The sequence below is a fragment of the Rhipicephalus microplus genome, chromosome X, assembly GCF_043290135.1.
Source record: "Rhipicephalus microplus isolate Deutch F79 chromosome X, USDA_Rmic, whole genome shotgun sequence".
Taxonomy (NCBI): domain Eukaryota; kingdom Metazoa; phylum Arthropoda; class Arachnida; order Ixodida; family Ixodidae; genus Rhipicephalus; species Rhipicephalus microplus.
The window spans coordinates 358,331,323-358,351,062 of record NC_134710.1 but is presented as its reverse complement, the minus strand read 5'-3'; the positions used below and the strand labels follow the sequence as shown (position 1 = coordinate 358,351,062).

General features: G+C 49.0%; 1 protein-coding gene across 2 annotated transcripts in view; it reads left to right on the top strand.

Annotated features, from left to right (window-relative positions):
• Cad99C (cadherin 99C) overlaps nt 1–19,740 on the top strand; it is a 227,029-nt gene that overhangs the window by 144,039 nt on the left and 63,250 nt on the right. For both annotated transcript variants that reach the window (XM_075879866.1, XM_037413475.2), the window contains one exon: nt 8,973–9,059. In XM_075879866.1, the coding sequence (XP_075735981.1) occupies nt 8,984–9,059 (76 nt within the window). In that variant the 5' untranslated portion in view covers nt 8,973–8,983. The remainder of the gene's footprint in view (nt 1–8,972; nt 9,060–19,740) is intronic.

Below are 19,740 nucleotides of genomic sequence, written 5' to 3'. Positions count from 1 at the left end.
GAAAGAAAAATGGTAGGTGTAACCTTAAGAGACAAGAAGAGAGCAGAGTGGATTAGGGAACAAACGGGGGTTAAGGATATCATAGTTCAAATCAAGAAGAGGAAATGGACATGGGCCGGGCATGTGGCGCATAGACAGGATAACCGCTTGTCATCAAGGGTAACCGACTGGATGTCAAGAGACGGCAAGTGGGTTAGGGGGAGACAGAAGGTTAGGTGGGCAGATGAGATTAAGAGGTTTGCGGGTATAAATTGGCAGCAGCAAGCACAGGACCGAGTTAACTGGTGGAACATGGGAGAGCTAGGCCTTTGTCCTGCAGTAGACGTAGTGAGGCTGATAATGATGATGATGATGATGACATAAGGCAATCCGCCCACATTATCAACTAGGACAGATCTGTTCGCAAGATGTGAATGATATCAGTATCGCACAGAATCTATAGCATAGCGCACCCCTACGAGACTCCCGCCATTGTTATCCTCGTACAAATGAAAGCCTCGAAGTCGCTAGAGTCAACTATTTGCACGGTTGGGGAAAAGAGTAGGAGCGAAACGGCCTAGCTTACCAACATTACGAACTCCAGTATTTGTATAGGCAGGCTTAAGAATCTCTTCTAAACCTCATGAGGGTGTACAATGTGCTGTCAGCAGCTAGTCATTATTCAAATTAGCAGAATCGGCATGCGCACATGCCTCCGCACATTTTCTTCAAGCACAGCGCCTCTATCTCCTCCGTCCTCTTGTGACGCACGGAACATTCGAGCTCGATGCTACAGCTAAGTCTGAGCGTATAGGAGCTTATAAACCATTGCTGAATTCTTTTTTGCCATTAGCAATTAAATATAAGGCACGGAAGGCCATACTTTCATGAAAGTATAACAGACTTGCAATGATTGACAAAGAAAAGAGAAGAGAAGCAGTGTCGGAAATCAAAATTTAGCGTGCAGTAATCCCATCGCGAGTCAGCATTTCTTCGTATGTACGCTTTCTGAGTATGCCTCGACGCTCGAATTACTGATCCTAATCTCCGAGCACCATTTCGAAAGGACACAGGCAGAACAGCTGCCTGGTCCGGGGAGAACACGCTTCCAACCATCTCGAAGAGCCAGTGGCAAAACAAACAAAGCAAATGAACAAATAAAAACCGAAACGTCGTCAACAAGGTCACCGCTTCTTCTATTTCCTGGCGTTGTTGTGCCTCGCCCAAGTTCCACGTGGTCTTCGCGGCCTGCTGGCACCTGGCAGCTGTTGATGAGTCAACCCTGCACCGGGACGGCGACGGACGCGGACAATCGGGAAAAACCACGTCGCCGGCTCCTCTTGACACAAAAGTCGTTGGCCAAGCTTTTGTCAGCCGCCGAGAGCAACACTCCGAAGCAGCGTCGACCCAGCAGCTGTACGGGGTATTCTGCCTTGCTTGAGTCAACCTGGCTGCATCAGGGAGCGACTTTGCGCATGGGATTCCACGTCATCTCACTGTGGTGCCACGCTGGCGCGTGGGGTCTCCCTCACCAAACAGCGAACTGGGCATGCCTTGCCCCCTTTCCTAGGTTCAGAGGGAGGCGGTGTTTGGCTTTCCCTCTTCGGGGCCGGAGAGGAAGACGACGATCTCATTGGAGTATCCTGCGCATAAATTATCTTTGCAAGGGATCTTGGGAAGGCGGACGATGTATAAAAACGCTAGCGCAGAGGCGCTCGTGTGTGATTCTCTTTTCATGTTGTACCACGCTACCATGTAAATACTGTATATAAACATTTTTTTCTCCTTCTCCGGCTTCTCTACTCGTCCTCTCCAGGGACTCGGATGGCCCGAGTCCGCACCACGCTACACAAAGGCGCAACAGTGGCTGGCAGCTTATGGGATTCGCCTGCGTCGGCTGCATCGAAGTGGTGAGTGCCGCGTGTTTGCTCTTCTTTTCGCCAGACTCGTTAGCGCAGATGGTCGGTAACGTGGTAGGGTGATTGTGGTAAATTTTGATTCGCAGACCAAGAATTGGGTGGCTCGTGGGCAAAATTACCTTAGAAGAGAAACGGTGTGCATATCTAAGATGGAGAAGTTTAAGGTCCAAGAACTCCTCGAAATTTGTCAGGAGCTGAATATTTCGGTCGGCTCGGTTAAAAGAAAACAACAAATTTTGGAGCACTTGGGAAAAGAGGAAGTGAGTTTAGAAGAGGCCATTGAGGCCAGAGAAACCATTTTGGCAAAGAAAGAGGAGCGTGAGCGCTTAGCCCGTGAACAGAGAGAGGAGGAAATAAGGAGGGATCGCGAGGATAAAGAACATGAAATCCGTCTGAAAGAACTGGAGCTTCGTATGTCCGTGGGAAATCGAAATTCAGGGGGTGGAGAATCAAAGATAAAGGATCTAATCCACACCTTCAAGGCGGGTGACGACATTGCATTATACCTCGTGCATTTTGAGCGAGCATGCGAAAATGCAGGGTTTAGTAGGGAGACTTGGCCACAAAAACTGATATGCGTACTACCAGGCGAAGTGTCCGATGTTATCGCAAGAATGAATAAAGAGGACTCCGAGGTGTATGACAGGGTAAAGGCTGCATTGCTACGAAAATGTCGCCTATCGACAGAGGCTTTCCGCCTGCGGTTCAGGCACTCTAAGAGGGGCAACGAATCTCATTCAGACTATGCCTACCAAATTAGAGCCAACTTTGAAGAATGGCTCAAAAGCGCGCAAGTCTATGGCAACCATGACAAGGTCATTGAGTTGATGGTACTTGAGCAGTTTTACCGGGGAATTCCCGAGGAGGTAAGGCTTTGGGTGCAGGATAGGATGAAAGACGTAGACATGAACAGGGCAGCAGAACTCGCCGAAGATTACTGCTCACGCCGTAGTCTCCGCAGTACACCACGAACTTCGGAAAAAAATGAAAAGGTAGAAAGCTGGTCGGGAAACCAGGGACGCAAGAGGTTTGCAAGAAATAACTGGAAACCCGAGAATTCCAAGTTATTAGACAGTCAGCAGGGAAAGGACAGTGAGGGGACTAAGGCGGCACCTTCATCAGGTTCAAAGGCGCCGGGTGACATAGCGCATGCGTTAGAAGCGCGGAAGCCAGTTGTTTGCTACAGCTGCGGAGAAAAGGGCCACATGGCCAGGAGCTGTAAGGGGCACATGGCATTTGCCACAATTCAGGAGTCAGAGGATAGCTTAAAGCTGTTGAAGCCTTACATGAGGACACTCTCAGTGAACGGCCGAATGTGTAGGGTATTGAGGGACTCGGCGGCCACAATGGATGTAGCGCATCCAAGTTGCGTATCTTCCGAAGACTATATAGGAGAGTGTGCCTGGATTCGGCAAGTGGCAGAAAAGCAAAGCGTCTGCCTACCGATAGCGAGGGTTGTAATCGAGGGCCCTTTCGGCCAATTGTGTACGGAAGCAGCAATTTCAGCCAACCTTCCGGAGCACTTCCCTTACCTATTTTCAAATAAGTCTGAGGAAATGTTAAAAACACGTGGAGAATCATTTGCCACCGAAATAGCTTGCATGGCCCTTACCCGTTCGAAGGCGCGCGAGCTGACGCAACAGCTGAGCAGCTCACCCTCTGGGGAACAGACGTCCGAGGGCAGTGTAGGAAAACCTGAGGTAGTTGCGACGGAAAATGAGTCTGCCATGCGAGTTGTCGAGACGGAAACTGGGGCTATGGTCGGCAACAGCGAGGAAATATCTCTAACGCCCGAAAACGAGGACTTGGTGACAGGCTCGGTGTTAACACCCGCGTCCACCAGTTGGTGTCAGCTAGCCAGAACCGACCGTGCAACGCTAGTGGTCGATCAAAAGGCGGATCTCGCACTCTCTATGCTGCTAGATGCCATACATAAGGAAGGTAACTCTAGAAAGAACGTTTCGTTCTACACCCAAAACGAGGTGTTGCATCGCAGGTATGAGAACGCTAAAGGGCGGGTCTACAACCAAGTGGTAGTTCCACTAAAATACCGGCGGAACATTCTCGACCTGGCCCACAGCAACGCCTGGGCGGGCCACTTAGGTATAAAGAAAACGAAAGCTAAGCTGGCTCAGGAGTTCTACTGGCCCGGGTGCTGGAAGGATGTAGAGATGTTTGTCCGTGAATGCGACACTTGTCAGCGGATAGGAAAATCAACAGACAAATGGAAGGCACCAATGAAACTAGTGCCAATAATCACAGAACCCTTCCGTCGGCTCGTGATTGACATCGTGGGGCCTCTGCCTCCATCTAAATCAGGATATCGGTACGTCCTGACCGCGCTGTGCGTTGCCACCAAGTTCCCGGAGGCAATCGCACTGAAAGAGTTGAGTTCAGTATGCGTGGTGGACGCATTGTTGTCTATTTTTTCTCGGGTGGGTTTTCCCTCGGAGATACAGTGTGACAACGGAAGTGTGTTCACAAGCTGCCTTACGACTACATTCCTAGAACGCTGCGGGATAAAAATCGCGCATAGCTCTATTCACCATCCACAGTCGAACCCTGTGGAACGCATGCACTCGGTCATGAAACGCGTTTTGCGAGCTTTGTGCTTTGAGCATAAAAGTGACTGGGAGGGGTGTATACCAGCTGCGATGTTTTCTCTGAGGTCGGCCCCACACGAGAGTACGGGTTTTAGTCCGGCTGAACTTGTCTACGGCAGGAACTTGAGAGGTCCGCTGCACTTGATACGAGAGTCATGGACTGGATATGGGGAGGACCCTAATGTGGTTTCCTATGTACTGGATTTATTGGGGCGACTGGGGACTACACGCGAAGTGGTGGAGAGCAACATGCGCGCAGCACAGGCGCTTTCCAAGGCCCGTTACGATAAGTCAGCTCGAAAGCGAGTCTTTAAAGTGGGCGATGAGGTGATGCTGTTGTGCCCTTCAAGAAAAAACAAGCTGGACGTACAATGGGAGGGACCAGCGACAGTGATGTCAGTGCTTTCAGACACCAACTACGAGGTAAAGTGGGGCCGGAAATGCCCCAAAGTGTATCACAGTAACCTAATGAAACCCTACATGCGACGAAAAGCAGTAGTAAACCTTGCACTCAATGTTCCTGAGGACGAGGGCGCGGAAATCCTTTGTCTTTCCGATGGCACGGTCAGCAGCACATTGTCAGATAGGGTAGACACAGGGAACACCCTAAGTAAGGCTCAAGAGGAAGATTTAGAGCTTTTAGTACAGGAATTCGCTACCGTTTTCTCCGAGAAGCCAGGCAAAACGGATGTGATTAAGCACGACATTGAGCTGACGGTTAACAAGCCGATCAGCTGTAAGCCGTATCGGGTGTCACCTAGACAGAGAGAGATACTAGAGGCCGAAATTCGCCGCATGATCGACCTAGGTGTTATCATCGAAGCAGACAGTGATTTCACCTCGCCTTTGATTTTGGTTGAGATTCCGGGCCGTGATCCAAGGCCATGCGTGGACTATCGCCGCCTGAACTCTGTAACAATCGACCAGACTTACCCTATTCCTAACATTGAAGAGAGGGTAGAGACAGTGTCTAAGGCGAAATACATTTCTACGCTAGACCTTGTTAGGGGGTATTGGCAGGTCCATTTGACAGAGCGCGCGAGTCGATACGCTGCTTTTATCTCACCCCTGGGCACTTTTCGTCCTTTGATGATGAGCTTTGGGCTCAAGAACGCGCCGTATTGTTTCAGCCGCCTGATGGATAAGGTTCTCCACGGGCTCGAGAAATTTGCGCTGCCTTACCTAGACGATGTGGCGATATTTTCGGACAAATGGGAAGACCATGTTGAACACCTTCGGATGGTTTTGGAACGGATCAAAAATGCAGGTCTTACGGTAAAGAGAGAGAAATGTCATTTGGGCTGTGCTGAAGTAAGCTATTTAGGGCACATTGTAGGAAATGGGCGTCGTCGTCCGTCCGAACTCAAGGTAGCCGCGGTGGTCGGTTATCGTCGTCCCAGCACTAAGACCGAGATGAGAGCATTCCTCGGCCTCACAGGTTACTATCAGCATTACGTCCCGAATTACTCCGAGATTGCCAGCCCTTTGACAGATAGTTTACGCAAGACCGAACCTGTGAACATTCAATGGGACTCTAAAAAGGAAGACGCTTTTCAGAAGCTGAAGCACGCATTGAGTGAGAAACCCGTCTTGAGGGCACCGGATTTTGCAAAACCTTTCACTATTCAGTGTGATGCAAGCGAACGCGGTTTAGGAGCAGTGCTATGTCAGACGGACCAGAGTGGAGAGGAGCGGCCGGTTTTGTATTTGAGTCGCAAATTGAGCAGCAGGGAAGAGGCTTATAGCACTTCGGAAAAAGAATGTGCTTGCATTGTTTGGGCCGTACAAAAACTAGGCTGCTATGTTGCTGGCTCTAAGTTTATTATAGAAACTGATCACTCTCCACTAACCTGGTTACACCAAATGTCACCTAAGAATGGTCGTTTGCTCAGATGGAGCATAGCACTGCAGCAGCACAATTTCGAGGTGCGCTACAAGAGAGGTGGCCTTCATACAAATGCAGACGCCCTAAGTCGAGCGTTGTGACTCGTCAAAAGACGCGGAAGGTTTGTTTGATTTTTTTGTTTACCTTTACCTAGTTTATGTGTACTTTTTTTTTTTTCAATGTGTTACAGTGAGGGCATAGAGAAATTTTTTACTGACTCCCTCGTTGTCCCGAGCTCTACAGTTTGCTTGTTTAGCTTGATTATAATGTTATCTCGATTCCAAATGGAATTACGTATGAAAGAGTTACTGGACACTTGTCCCGATTGGTATGCACATTGTTTCCTTGAGCTTAAGTTATTAAGATAAGATGTTTGCTTTGTAAAATCTGAGGCCTGGCGATGAGAGTGGCGTGCACGCGGTGCTTGTCGCATTGTGTGTGGCTGACAAAGGTCGTTTCTTGGAGCTTGTCACCCACTTTTCACCGAAGCGGGGCGCAGAGGCCAGCTCTTGGAGCATTCCAGTTTGACCAGGCCCTTCGAGAAAGCAAGAGCCTTGCCGGAACGTCGCCGACATCGACCCGGCCGAGCTGCATGGAACAACTCGACCTCCCGATGTATCATCTGGCGGCGGGGGTGCTGTTGTGCCTCGCCCAAGTTCCACGTGGTCTTCGCGGCCTGCTGGCACCTGGCAGCTGTTGATGAGTCAACCCTGCACCGGGACGGCGACGGACGCGGACAATCGGGAAAAACCACGTCGCCGGCTCCTCTTGACACAAAAGTCGTTGGCCAAGCTTTTGTCAGCCGCCGAGAGCAACACTCCGAAGCAGCGTCGACCCAGCAGCTGTACGGGGTATTCTGCCTTGCTTGAGTCAACCTGGCTGCATCAGGGAGCGACTTTGCGCATGGGATTCCACGTCATCTCACTGTGGTGCCACGCTGGCGCGTGGGGTCTCCCTCACCAAACAGCGAACTGGGCATGCCTTGCCCCCTTTCCTAGGTTCAGAGGGAGGCGGTGTTTGGCTTTCCCTCTTCGGGGCCGGAGAGGAAGACGACGATCTCATTGGAGTATCCTGCGCATAAATTATCTTTGCAAGGGATCTTGGGAAGGCGGACGATGTATAAAAACGCTAGCGCAGAGGCGCTCGTGTGTGATTCTCTTTTCATGTTGTACCACGCTACCATGTAAATACTGTATATAAACATTTTTTTCTCCTTCTCCGGCTTCTCTACTCGTCCTCTCCGGGGACTCGGATGGCCCGAGTCCGCACCACGCTACACAAAGGCGCAACAGCGTGTTCTTTCCTCTGCGCACTCGATGGTCGACGTGCACAAACGCGTCGCCCGCGCGCCACGACTTTCCACATTTTCGTATAAAGTGGCCATGGTGGTCGCTTCTCTGTTTCACCGACACGATCTTTGTTCGCTCGCACCAGCAAGAAACCCCCCTCTTTTCACCCACACCGTCTCATTACAATGTGATATTGAAGCCTCAATACAGCGGCCATGCATATACTTTCCGAAGCTACAACTTCTTCAGTGCGCAAATGATAACACTTAACCGTGTAAATACATATGTATATACGGGTAAGTTTCGTAGTTAGCGCGCTACAAAAGTTTTTGTTGGGTGCTAGAAGATATGTTGCTTTTACTCTTATGCTATGTCTTGACTTTAATGCTAAGTTGTGTTTTCTAAGTGCTGCACATTTGTTATGCTTGCAAATTTCGGACTGTATATGCTCAATGTTCGCTAGCTCTAAGAGCTAATTAGTTGTCGATGCCTTATTTGTGCGCCGGAATAACCTTACATCATGTCAATAAGTAAAAAGAATCAAGATTGGGAAATGCTAATGAAACTTGACTTTATCGAATGGTCTGCCTCAACATGACCTGATGTGACTGTCATCAATCACCGACGTAAGTGTGGTGTCATGACTCTTTACGAAGTATATGCTCCCGTTGTGCAGCCAGAAGGCGGAGCATCAACGTGTAGCTCATAAAACTATTAAGTGTATACAAGAATGCCGGCCACGCTTACTGTGGCAGCACCCGTGGGCGGAGCCATCCAGCATGCCGTGACTGCATGATGCGTCTATGTTTGTTAGTCACTGAATGAAAAATTGAGCAGAAGAGACAGGTTCTATCCTGTCTCTTCAACCTACAGGCTTCGCGCTGTCCGGAGGTTGTAGGTTCTTTCCATGCCGGTGGCAAATGTGCTTTTTCGTCCGATTCGATTCCGTACCATTCAATATGTATACAGTCAAACGCTACAAATAATATCCCCAATACTGTCCTTGGTTGCATTGTCGGTTTATTTAGGTTGTGTCTAACAAAGGAACAAGTCCTTGGTTTCTTCCCCCTCTTTGGAATTACGGTCGATTATTCAGTGTGCTTCGATTTTTGCCTATACTTTGGGGTGTTTGGAGGCCTTTGATCATGACGTAAAAAGAGAGAGACAGCTTGAAGTTTTACGTCACAACAGCTTTCATACTCTTGCAAAAGATGGCAGTATACGTATATACTACACGTAAACTCGCACAATGCTGCAAATATTGAGCTCAATGACTTATTTTTATCCTTGTTTTCAGGGTCCCTCAGCATGACCAGGAAATGCCGGCGGCGGTGGTGGACACTGCTGCTGGCGCTCCTCTGCCTCACGCCATGCGTGCTCGCAGGTGAGTTACGCTCATGCAGGTCGTACACGGGTTCAGAATAGGGAAAACGAGGAGACTGATGAAAATTTTATTCTTGGTTTTTCCCTAGCTATGTTCTGTTTTATTCCTGTTGGTTTGTAGAGAAAGTTGAAAAAAAATATTTAGGGTGAGCCCCATTTTTCTGGGCAACAACAAATGAGGGAAACAGTGAAGTAGCAATTAAGTAAGTAAATAAGTCCATGAAATTACATTGAAAATAATGTAGATAGTGATGCCGCAATGACTCTTGACGTTCATTCATACGATGTTACCTGAATAATCTGTACGCGTGGTAGCCATTATGTAACCGTTCAAGGGTCCTCGGCGGCCCCATCGTGGTGGTCTATAGTGGCCAAGGTACTCGGCTGCTCACCCGCAGGTCACGGTATCGAATCCCGGTTGCGGCGGCTGCATTTTCGATGGAGGCGAGAATTCTGCAGGCCGGTGTGCTCAGATTTGTGCGCAGGTTTAAAGAATCACAGAGGTCGAAATTTTTGAAGCCCTCCACTACGGCGTCTTTCATAACCATATGGTGGTTTAGGGACGTTAAACCACACATATCAATAAATCAAATCAAGGGCCCTCGGCATAGCAGATGAATAATATATTATTGACACTAAATATACGTAAGTAATTATAGAACCTAACGCATATTTACTGTCAAGTTTAGTCCTCAGTAAAGAGCAAAGAGTCATATTTTTATACGTAAAGGGTGTAAACAACATCACAAATGCTTACCTGACAGAGTGTCTAGAGAAAAAAAGCCTTTTAAGGATATGTTTTGTTGTAGATGACTTACTCCTATACAATCCTTCGAGTCACGTTTTTCTAAGGATAAAGCTTGTCCGAATTTGAACTCTTTTTTCTTCTTTGGCATTCGTCTTTCGAATTCATACTTCGGGCAGTAAAGCAACTAAATAAACTAAAGTCTCACATGTGTGCTCCGTTCCATGCTGCATGAATGAATGAATAAACTTTATTTAAAGTCCGGCAGTTTTCACCGGGCGAGGTGGGGGAAGAGGGGATTAACCCCTGCCCCTTCCCACTCTCCGTCAATTATGATGGTGGTGCCTCTGGTGACCGCTCGAAGTCGTTGCACCCGGGCAGCATCTTCAGCTTGTCGGACGGCTCAAAGCTGGTCGGCCAGATCGTCGCTGGTGAGGGCCGCCTCCCAGCGGCAGTGCAGCAGAAAAAAAAAAATGAATGCCGTGAAGTACTGTTTGGCGCTGTTGTCGCTAACTGACTCGGGGGAAATTAGCTTAGACGGTGGAATGTATCGCTATGAATTGCACAAAGGCATATTAAAGCCTGACGTCGTGGTCACTGGGCTTAATTAATTATATCAGCTAACTTGCACTCCAGTATGGTTAGCAATGTAGGGCTATTCATCTTGTTATCACTTTGTAATGCTGCAGCAAAGGACGAAGACACACAGGGAAGAGACCTTTCAGCCTACCTATCTGTTCTCAAAATAATGAGAGTATGTCAATATTTGTTAGCCAAATGAGTTGTTGTTGGGCAGCAGTTGGCTGCGACACGTCGATTGTAGTCACTATGTGGTCAATGATTAGGTGATACTCAATTCTTAGATGATTTACCCACTACAAGTAACCCTGAGTAATACATGTCGAGCGTGCATTCGCGCTAATGCCACAAAATCAGTGGTGTTTTCGAAAAAAAAAGGAAAATTATAGTGAATTCGGAGATGAAAGATAGGTTACTGGATATCATAAAATATTCATTTTGATATATCAGAACGGAAACAAATGCGGAAAAAGAATTGATCTAGTCCATTATATCGCTACTCTCCTCTACGTCTTCTCCATCGCCGTCAGTGGTCTGAGGACTGGTTAATAGTGTTATACACTGTTTTTTATTTACCAAAGCTGTCCAGCTGGATGGGCGTCAATCTTTTATTTCGGACAACGTCGTTTTCTTGTATCGAGGAAGTAATTATTTCGGTGTTCTATGTTCTTCGTCAAGTCCTCGCTTCACGCACTGGTTCGCATATGCATCGCGGGGCTCATTCGACCGAATCAACAGGAAGAACAATGGCACCAAGTTACGAAATTGCGTCGCACAGCGTGAGGGACAGCCGTCGCGCACCACTGTTTGCCACCTCTCGCCTATAGACCGTGTAAAGAGCCGGCCGCGAGCTTTCCTGGTCTATCTTTAGAGAAGCAAAATTGCCTCGCTGCCAGTAACAGCACCAAAAAAAGATTGAGTAATTCCTCCAGCGCAACACTCCGAGGCATTCTCGGTGTCCAGCTTTTGTTCTTGAGCGCGTGTCTCCCTGCTCCGGCTACAGCGACACGTGAAGAACGAAAAGAATGGCTCAGTAATGGAAACTCTCAGTCGCGTTGCAGTAACGGCACAAGTCAGCACACCGTGTAGTACAGACCTGCAGCGCGGGGCGGAAAAGGGCGGATGGATAGTGTCCCAGTAAAGAAACAATCGATACGTCGCGTAATTATGCCGCGCGCCGCGACACAGCGCCGAGCGGCATTCTCAAGGCGCGCCTCACTTGAGCTTTTGCTATCTTCCGTCCGGCACGGATCCGGCGACAGCTAGCGGGAAGGACCGTTACGGGACGCGATTAGCTTAGGCGACGCGATGAGCGACGGCGGCACCTCCCACGTGTCAGAGACGGCGGTGCACATTTGCGCTGATGTTTCCGGCAACAGCCCCGCGACGCCCGCCACACGAAAAAGGAGATCCAGAAGAAGAAGGCACCGGTCGAGTTTGCGCAAGCAAACCCCAGAGACAAAGAAGCCGCCCGCAGTCATCACCAGAGTCAAGTGGCGGGAGGAACGCCGGAGAGAGGTGGTGGGGGGGGGGGGAGGGCGAGAGGACCCGCCCCGGCGGGGACAATGAGGAAGCCTTTGTTCCGAACGGAGAAGCCCCGCGCGTCGTGAACTTCCTCGTGCGACTCTTGCACTCGTTAAGATGCCGCTCAGACACCTTCCACGGGCGCCCGCGCGACGTTCCTGACGTATGCGGGGCTCTCCCCTCGTGCACGGCCTCTCGGTCTTTGGCCGCGCCGGCCTGAGAAGGTCGTTTCGCTTGGCGCAGTGATGGCGCCCGAGAAGGTAAGTGCGCGCAGTACGCGCACAACGGGACCTGCATCCGGTGCCGCGGAGGAGTGGAAAACGATGTCTGCACGCTCTAGACCACGACCGTAAACGCGGAACCACGACCGTTCATACTGGTGCGATATAGGCCCTGGCGGTACGGCTCGTGTAGCGCCGCCGCTGCTTCGTACTCAGTTTGGCGGTTTAGTAGTTTGATTATTTCACCGCAACAAGGCGAAGAGCACGAAACGAGGAGACGATTATCGTGCTTGTGTCACACCACTCGCAATGTGAATGCCCGCTGTAGAAGGTGGGCAGGAAGTGTAAACAACTGCGCTTGTCGAAACGCTGCCGTTGTCGATATTACGAAAACTTTTGGCACCGGGGAACATCGTGGCTGCTGTCAGCTTTGGCCCCAGTGATTATGACAATGTGTTTAGCATTGCAGAGGTAGAAAAGCTTACTGCACAATGGTTGATGAAATTGTTATACAGTGTGAACATGATCCTAGTGTTCGCATCGCTCTAGTCGAGAGCTCACTTTAATGAAGATTTTTTTGCAAGAGATAACAGACAAGCCTTCTCGTTTCGCATTTCTTCGGAAGGGTGGTTGTTCATATCTAACTGCTGCTGGGAAGAAGCTTCGGAGATTCCACACCCTGCGAACACCTACCATGTGTGCGAAGCTTTGAGTACAATAAAAAAAGAAAAAAAAGACGGTTGCAAGAAGTGCCTGTTTTCGATGACGAACACATCGTTGACTTACACACAGAAGTCCCCGGCCTCGATGGCGCACGTCGTAGAGTAAATATGTGTTTTATTCAGGGCAATATTTTCGAACGATGACTTCCGGTGATGCAACCACCTGGGTAAGATCTCGCGTTTCCTTGTACTGGACGCGTCGAGGTAGACGGCCGAAAGTACTCCTGGCAGGACTTATCGGGCTTGACACGGCGCCAGAAAAGATCTTAGCTAGAGAACTATGGCCCGATTGTGGAGATCGAGAACGCGACGAAACGTCAGACGCCCACGCTGCCCCCGACGTGAGAGCATTTCTACGTAGAGGGTGGTTCTGCCTGCGCTGCGGCAAAGCTGTCATGTTACTGTAGGCGTAATCGGTAGGCATGTTCCATCGTCCACGACACCGGTGATGATAGTGTTTCTCACTGGGTTTCTCAGACTGCACCGCACTGCACCTCAGACTGCACCCCACAAGTAAAGCAACGCAATGCGATTGTACTAACCGGAAAGTTTTTGTCACGAGACCTAGCTCTCTGCACTTATTTGTCAAAGCACACAAGGCACTACAACTTGAGTAATGATCGTGGCTAAAGCAGCAGCAGGTTCTGAGTGTACACGCTGATGCAACAAATGACAGCGATATGACGAATAATAGAGTAGCTTGCAGAGAAAGATTTATTTCGTATACAATGTTGGGTATACTTGAAATAGTTGGCTGACTCCCACTTCGCAAAAGGCATGTGAGAATCCTGTAAAAATGCAAGACCGTATAACCTTTCCGTGTCGCTCTTTCATGGGACTCACTAGTTGCCCTTCATTCAAGCAAATGCGAACGCCCATTATATTCACGGGCTCAGCAAAGGTGATTCATACACGTACCAAAATTGACGTTCAGGTGTAGCACACATTGCTTTTCTACCTGGTGTTTGATAGCTAGATGGTCATGCATCACGTCTCAATCATCGCGCAGTCCACCTTGTGAAAGGGACAGCGGGATCGTATAACGGACGCAGAGTATTTTCACCTATGCATGCATCTGGCATGTTAGACCGAGTATAACATATGAAATAACATATAAGTTCTGAGTACGTGTACATAAAACATACATGCCTCCATACTGCAACAGATGTCCTGCCTAATCTACACGAGGAAGTAGAAGAACGTTTCAGTTGCACGCGCGAACTGCTGTACCGAGGCTGTTTCAAGGACCAGTTGCAGAATGATGCTTAAATTAGCCATACCATATGCGCTCATGAAGAATAATTTTGAACGAGACCATGACATCAGGGGAGAAATTTCGAAATTCCTTTTTACAGATTTGAACAACAAGGAATTGCTCGAATGCATTAAGTTTGTTGAACTGAGCACAGATGCGTGCCACTTAACAGCAGCTGATCAACGTTGGAGTCCATTAACTGCCGTGTTCTTCCATCCCCCTTCATTTATTTTTACTTTATCTAATAATTGATAAGAAAGGTTTGCACAGGTTCCCCAATGTCGCGCAAGGCTGGGTCACAGCAGAGCTTATGGGCCCCTAGGCGGTCCTGGCTTGAAGAGGCTTTTACCCTCTCACCTCTCTCTTTCCCACTCATGCTATGTTATACCAGACCTGGCTAGCTTTCTCTCTTTTTTATATCTTTCTTTTGTATCTTTGTGTTTGTATATGTTTCTTTTTTGTCTATTTCTTTCTCTGTCGGGCCTTTCTTTCTGTCTTTTTTCCTTTTCTCTTTCTTTTTATGTCTCTCTCACACTCTGTAGTTCTCTCGCCTGCTCTATTTCTTCCTTTTCTTTGTGTGTATCTCTCTCTTTTTCTCCCTGTACTCGTTTTTCCCTTCTCCTATCTCTCCTTCTTGCACTCACATCAGGTCTTCCTCACACTCACTTCCCTTTCCCACCACTACACTATACACTATACAGCGCTATGCAATGCTCTGCTAGCGTGCCTGGATAGAAGACGGCTGGTCAGGACGCTCTGCTTCGGGTCGTAGGTACGCGGATCCGAATCTGTCTCGCCATATATTTTTTTCGCCAAGAATTTATCTTCCTCTTTCTCTTTCTTTCTCTTTTATCTTTGCTTTGTTATCTCTCTCGGTAGTCGTTCTCTTGTTCATCAAATTTATTCCATCTTACGCCGGACAAGCCGGCGTACGTATGAGGGCTAAGCAGAAGAAGACGAAGAACGTACGTATGCCACTTCGTCATGATGATAATTGTCTGTATATCGCGAACGGCAAACCTCTAGCGTAAGAGCTCTGCAGTAATAAGTGAAGGAGTTTCTGTCGACATTTCATGGCGATGGCTACCCCTTTTCACTTCGCTGCTAGGAAAAAGAAATGTAATTAAGAAAATATTATAGTACTGCGTTTCTACAGTCTAATTAAAAACTAATAACAGCGCCTTCTGCAATTTACTTGGCTTCATTAACTGTTTACTTTACATGGTTGATTGCAATATGCTTTCCCAAGTTGAAAAAAAAAAAAGAAACGATAGAAGTTTCGGCAGAAGGCCGAAGCAATGAATGCGCTTAGGTTGTATACGAGGGACTATTAATCAGCTGCCAGTTAGTAATAAGTTCACGTGGTACGTGACGCCAAACAGGCTCATAAAGAGTGTGCCACACTCGCCGCCATGGCTACTAGTGGCGCTGACTGACACTCCGACGTTTAAATTGACATAGATACCCAATAAAGTGGCTGGGGGGATAGCTGTCGTGGTAGAGCATCGAACGCGTTATTCGAAGGTCACAGGTTTGGATCCTGCCCACGGCAAGTTATCTTTTCATCTTTTCACCCACTTTTCTTTCTTATAATTTACATTACATTTGGCCTAATAACTTCCCCTATACCTTCCTTGGCATTATGTTATGGTCTGTTAGATGTCGTGTATATATATATATATATATATATATATATATATATATATATATATATATATATATTGTAAGATGGCGTCGAGTACGCTCAAGACTCTCCTTTATTGACCCGAGTATGAGCCCCACAACCTAAACTTGACTGGTGATGATGAGTATGTACAGATGAAAAGATGGGACGCATAAATAATGCTCACACTTATTTTCCCCGCGCACTTGAGCGGCCGGCCCGGCCGAGACTTAGGCGGGAAAGGTACGGCGCACAAAGGGTTTAAGACGTGAAACGTGGACTATCTCGGAGGCACGGTAACGACGGTCCGAGGAACCCTCGACGGGAGTGACAAGGTAATTGACAGGAGATGTTCGTTCACAAACAACGTAAGGTCCTAGAAAGCGAGACTGAAACTTTTCACACAATCCGGGTGTGCGAACAGGCGTCCAAAGTAGTACTTCATCTCCAGGACGGAAGGTGACGTCTCGACGAAAGCTGTCATAGCGTTGCTTGCGGTCTTGTTGACTGGCCTCCGTGTTGAGTTGAGCACGTTGCCGGGCCTCAGCAAGCCTGGAGACGAAATGTTCTGGCGTAGTCGTCGACGTTTTTGTCATTGTATTGAAGAAAGAGGCGTCAATGGTGAATGTCGGCGCACGACCATAGACGAGGAAGAAAGGTGAATACCCGGTGGTTCGTTGAACAGCGGTGTTGTGTGCAAATGTTACGAACGGCAAGATATTGTCCCAATTATCGTGGTTCGGTCCGATGTACATGGATATCATGTCGATTAGAGTCCGGTGGAATCGCTCTGTCAGCCCATTTGTCTGCGGGTGGTAAGCGGATGTGGTCTTATGAACTGTGCCACAAGTTTTTAGAATTTCGTCCAGAATTGTCGATATGAAGGCCTTTCCTCGGTCACTCAACAACGTGCGAGGTGCACCATGACGCAACACAATGGCTTCTAAAAAGAAGGCGGCAACGTCTGAGGCGGAGCTAGTGCGTAGAGGAGCGGTCTCCGCGTATCGTGTGAGGTGGTCGACGGCTGTGACGCTCCAGCGGTGGCCCGCTGGCGTTACGGGAAGTGGCCCGACGAGGTCTATTCCGACAACGGCAAAAGGTGTGTCGGGACATGGAATGGGTTGTAATAAGCCAGCAGGAGCTGAAGTTGGTCGTTTCCGGCGTTGACAAAGTGGGCAAGAAGCGATATAATTAGCCACAAAGGTAGAAAGACCAGGCCAGAAGAAACGGCTCCTAACGCGGTTGTAGGTCTTTTGAAATCCCAAGTGTCCAGCTGATGGTTCGTCGTGCAATGCTTCGAGAACTTGTTTTCGCAGCGAGCGGGGAAGTACTGGCACCCACCGATGCCCATCCGCATTGTAAGTATAGTGCTGCAGGACATTGTTCTCTAGCTTGAACAGCCGTAGCTGACGACGTAGTCTGGCATTAGGTGGAGAAGGCGAACCATTCAAGTATCCGATGATGCGGTTACAGTAGGGGTCGTCACGTTGGTACGCGGCAAACTGGGCGCTGTTGTTTAAAGGTAGCGACCCAGCAACTGCCAGGGGTGATAACGTGAGTGAAGAGGAAGCCGCTTGATCACCTGAGGGGCATTCAGGATGCGTGGTTGGAGGTGAAAGTGGCAGAGGGCAGCGAGAGAGAGCGTCAGCATCCTGATGCTGTTTGCCGGATCTGTACACAACGTCAAAAGTGTACTCTTGCAAACGCAATATCCAGCGACCGAGGCGCCCAGACAAATTCTTCAGCGAGGACAACCAGCATAGGGCATGGTGGTCGGTAACCACAGTGAAGTGGCGTCCATACAGATAAGGTCGAAATTTCTGGATGGCCCAAACGACAGCGAGACATTCCTGCTCTGTTATCGAGTAGTTCTGCTCTGCAGGTGTTAGTGCGCGGCTGGCATACGCAACTACTCTCTCACGTGAAGTGTCGTCGCACTGGAGGAGGACAGCACCGATTCCGTGGCCGCTGGCATCTGTGTGCAGGAAAGTGGGTGCACTCTCATCGAAGTGACGGAGGACGGGGTCTGATGTCAAAGCACGCTTAAGGGCTTGGAAAGCACACTCGCACTCGTCAGTCCACGTGAAATCCGTCCCTGACGTCAGAAGCTTGTGTAACGGCCCCGCAATGGCAGCAAAGTGACGGATGAAGCGGCGGAAGTAAGACGCCAGGCCCATGAAACTTCGCAATTGTTTTTGATTGCGCGGACATGGAAAACTAATTACGGCAGCAACCTTGTCGGGGTCGGGTCGAACGCCGTCTTTGCTCACAAGGTGACCCAATACTTTGATGCTTGTGCTGGCGAAGTGGCACTTTTTTGTATTGAGCTGTAGGCCAGCGTTCGAAATGCACGTTAGAACTTCGTCCAATCGCTTAAGGTGCTGAGAAAAAGTAGATGAATAAATGACGATGTCGTCTAAATAACATAAACAGGTTTTCCATTTGAGACCACGTAAGACGGTATCTATCATGCGCTCGAATGTTGCTGGAGCGTTGCATAAGCCAAAGGGCATGACGTTAAATTCGTAAAGCCCGTCAGGCGTCGCAAACGCTGTTTTCTCCTTGTCGGCTTCGCGCATAGGTATTTGCCAATATCCGCATCGGAGGTCGAGGCTGGAGAAATATTCTGCGCCTTGTAGGGAGTCCAGGGCATCATCTATGCGTGGCAACGGATATACGTCTTTTTTCGTGATCTTATTGAGCGCTCTGTAATCAACACAAAAGCGGACAGAGCCATCCTTTTTCCGGACCAACACCACAGGAGACGACCAGGAGCTGGATGAAGGTCGAATAATATCCCGTTTGAGCATGTCGGCGACGTTCTCCTCAATGATTTGCCGTTCTGCCGAAGAGAGACGGTATGGGCGGCGGCGTACAATGGAGCTGCCTTCGGTTTCGATGCTGTGCTCTGCAACGGAGGTGCGGCCCAGAACTTTGCAATGTACATCAAACGAAAGGCTGTGCTTTTGGAGAAGGTCTAAGAGGTCTCTCTTTTGCTCGGCAGTGAGGTGAGGACTTATGGTGTCATTTAAGGTAACAGTGGTAGCCTTGATATCAGTAGTAGCAGACAAAGGCGGTGATTCTGCGTGAAGGGGAACCAGCGAAAAGGGCTCACTGTCAGCGAAGCAGCTCACAGCAGTGCCCTGGGGCAGCATCACTGGCGAAGAAGTTGGATTCAAGGCGGTGACCAATGCTTTACCGTCGTTAAACCGCACAAGGCCGGGTGCTATGGTAAGCCCTGCAGGTTTGGAGCGAACTGATGGAGCTATGAACACGTCACCATTAACTATAGTATCCGAAGCGATCGTTAGAAGTTGTTCATCTCCTGGCGAAATGAAACAATCAGTGGCAGCAACGAAACGGAAGCTGTATGGATCGACCTCCGATGAACTCTCAGTAGCTGACATTTGAATGACTCGCTGACGACACGATATGAAAGCTGATGCCGAAGAAAGGAAGTCCCATCCTAAAATTACTGTGTGAGTGCACAAAGGAAGTACAAGAAACTGAATGTGGTGAAGGATGCCATCTATGAAAACGCGGACTGTGCAAACACTTGAAGGCTGAATAGGGACTCCATCTGCGCAACGAAGGGGAGGGCCATCGTAGGGCGTCCTAACTTTCTTCAAGCGGGTACAAAAGTCTGCACGAATTACGGAAAGTGATGCGCCTGTGTCCACCAGTGCCTCTGTCTGTATACCTTCAACATACACCAATAAAACATTCGATGGGCGGTCCGGAGGAGTTTGACGCAGTTCGAAAGATGCAGCTTTCCCTCCCGAAGCTGCACTGTTCAGTTTTCCAGTTGGCGGTCGGGAATTGAAGTAGAAGGTCGGAGAGGAGAAGAGGAACGCCGCATCGGTGAAGGTGAGCGACGACGTGAGAACCGGGAACTGCCAACTGGGTCAAAGTTCTGTGGAGACGGCGACCGACGTGTGCTGTTCGGATACAGCCGACGATAGGGTGGGCCAGT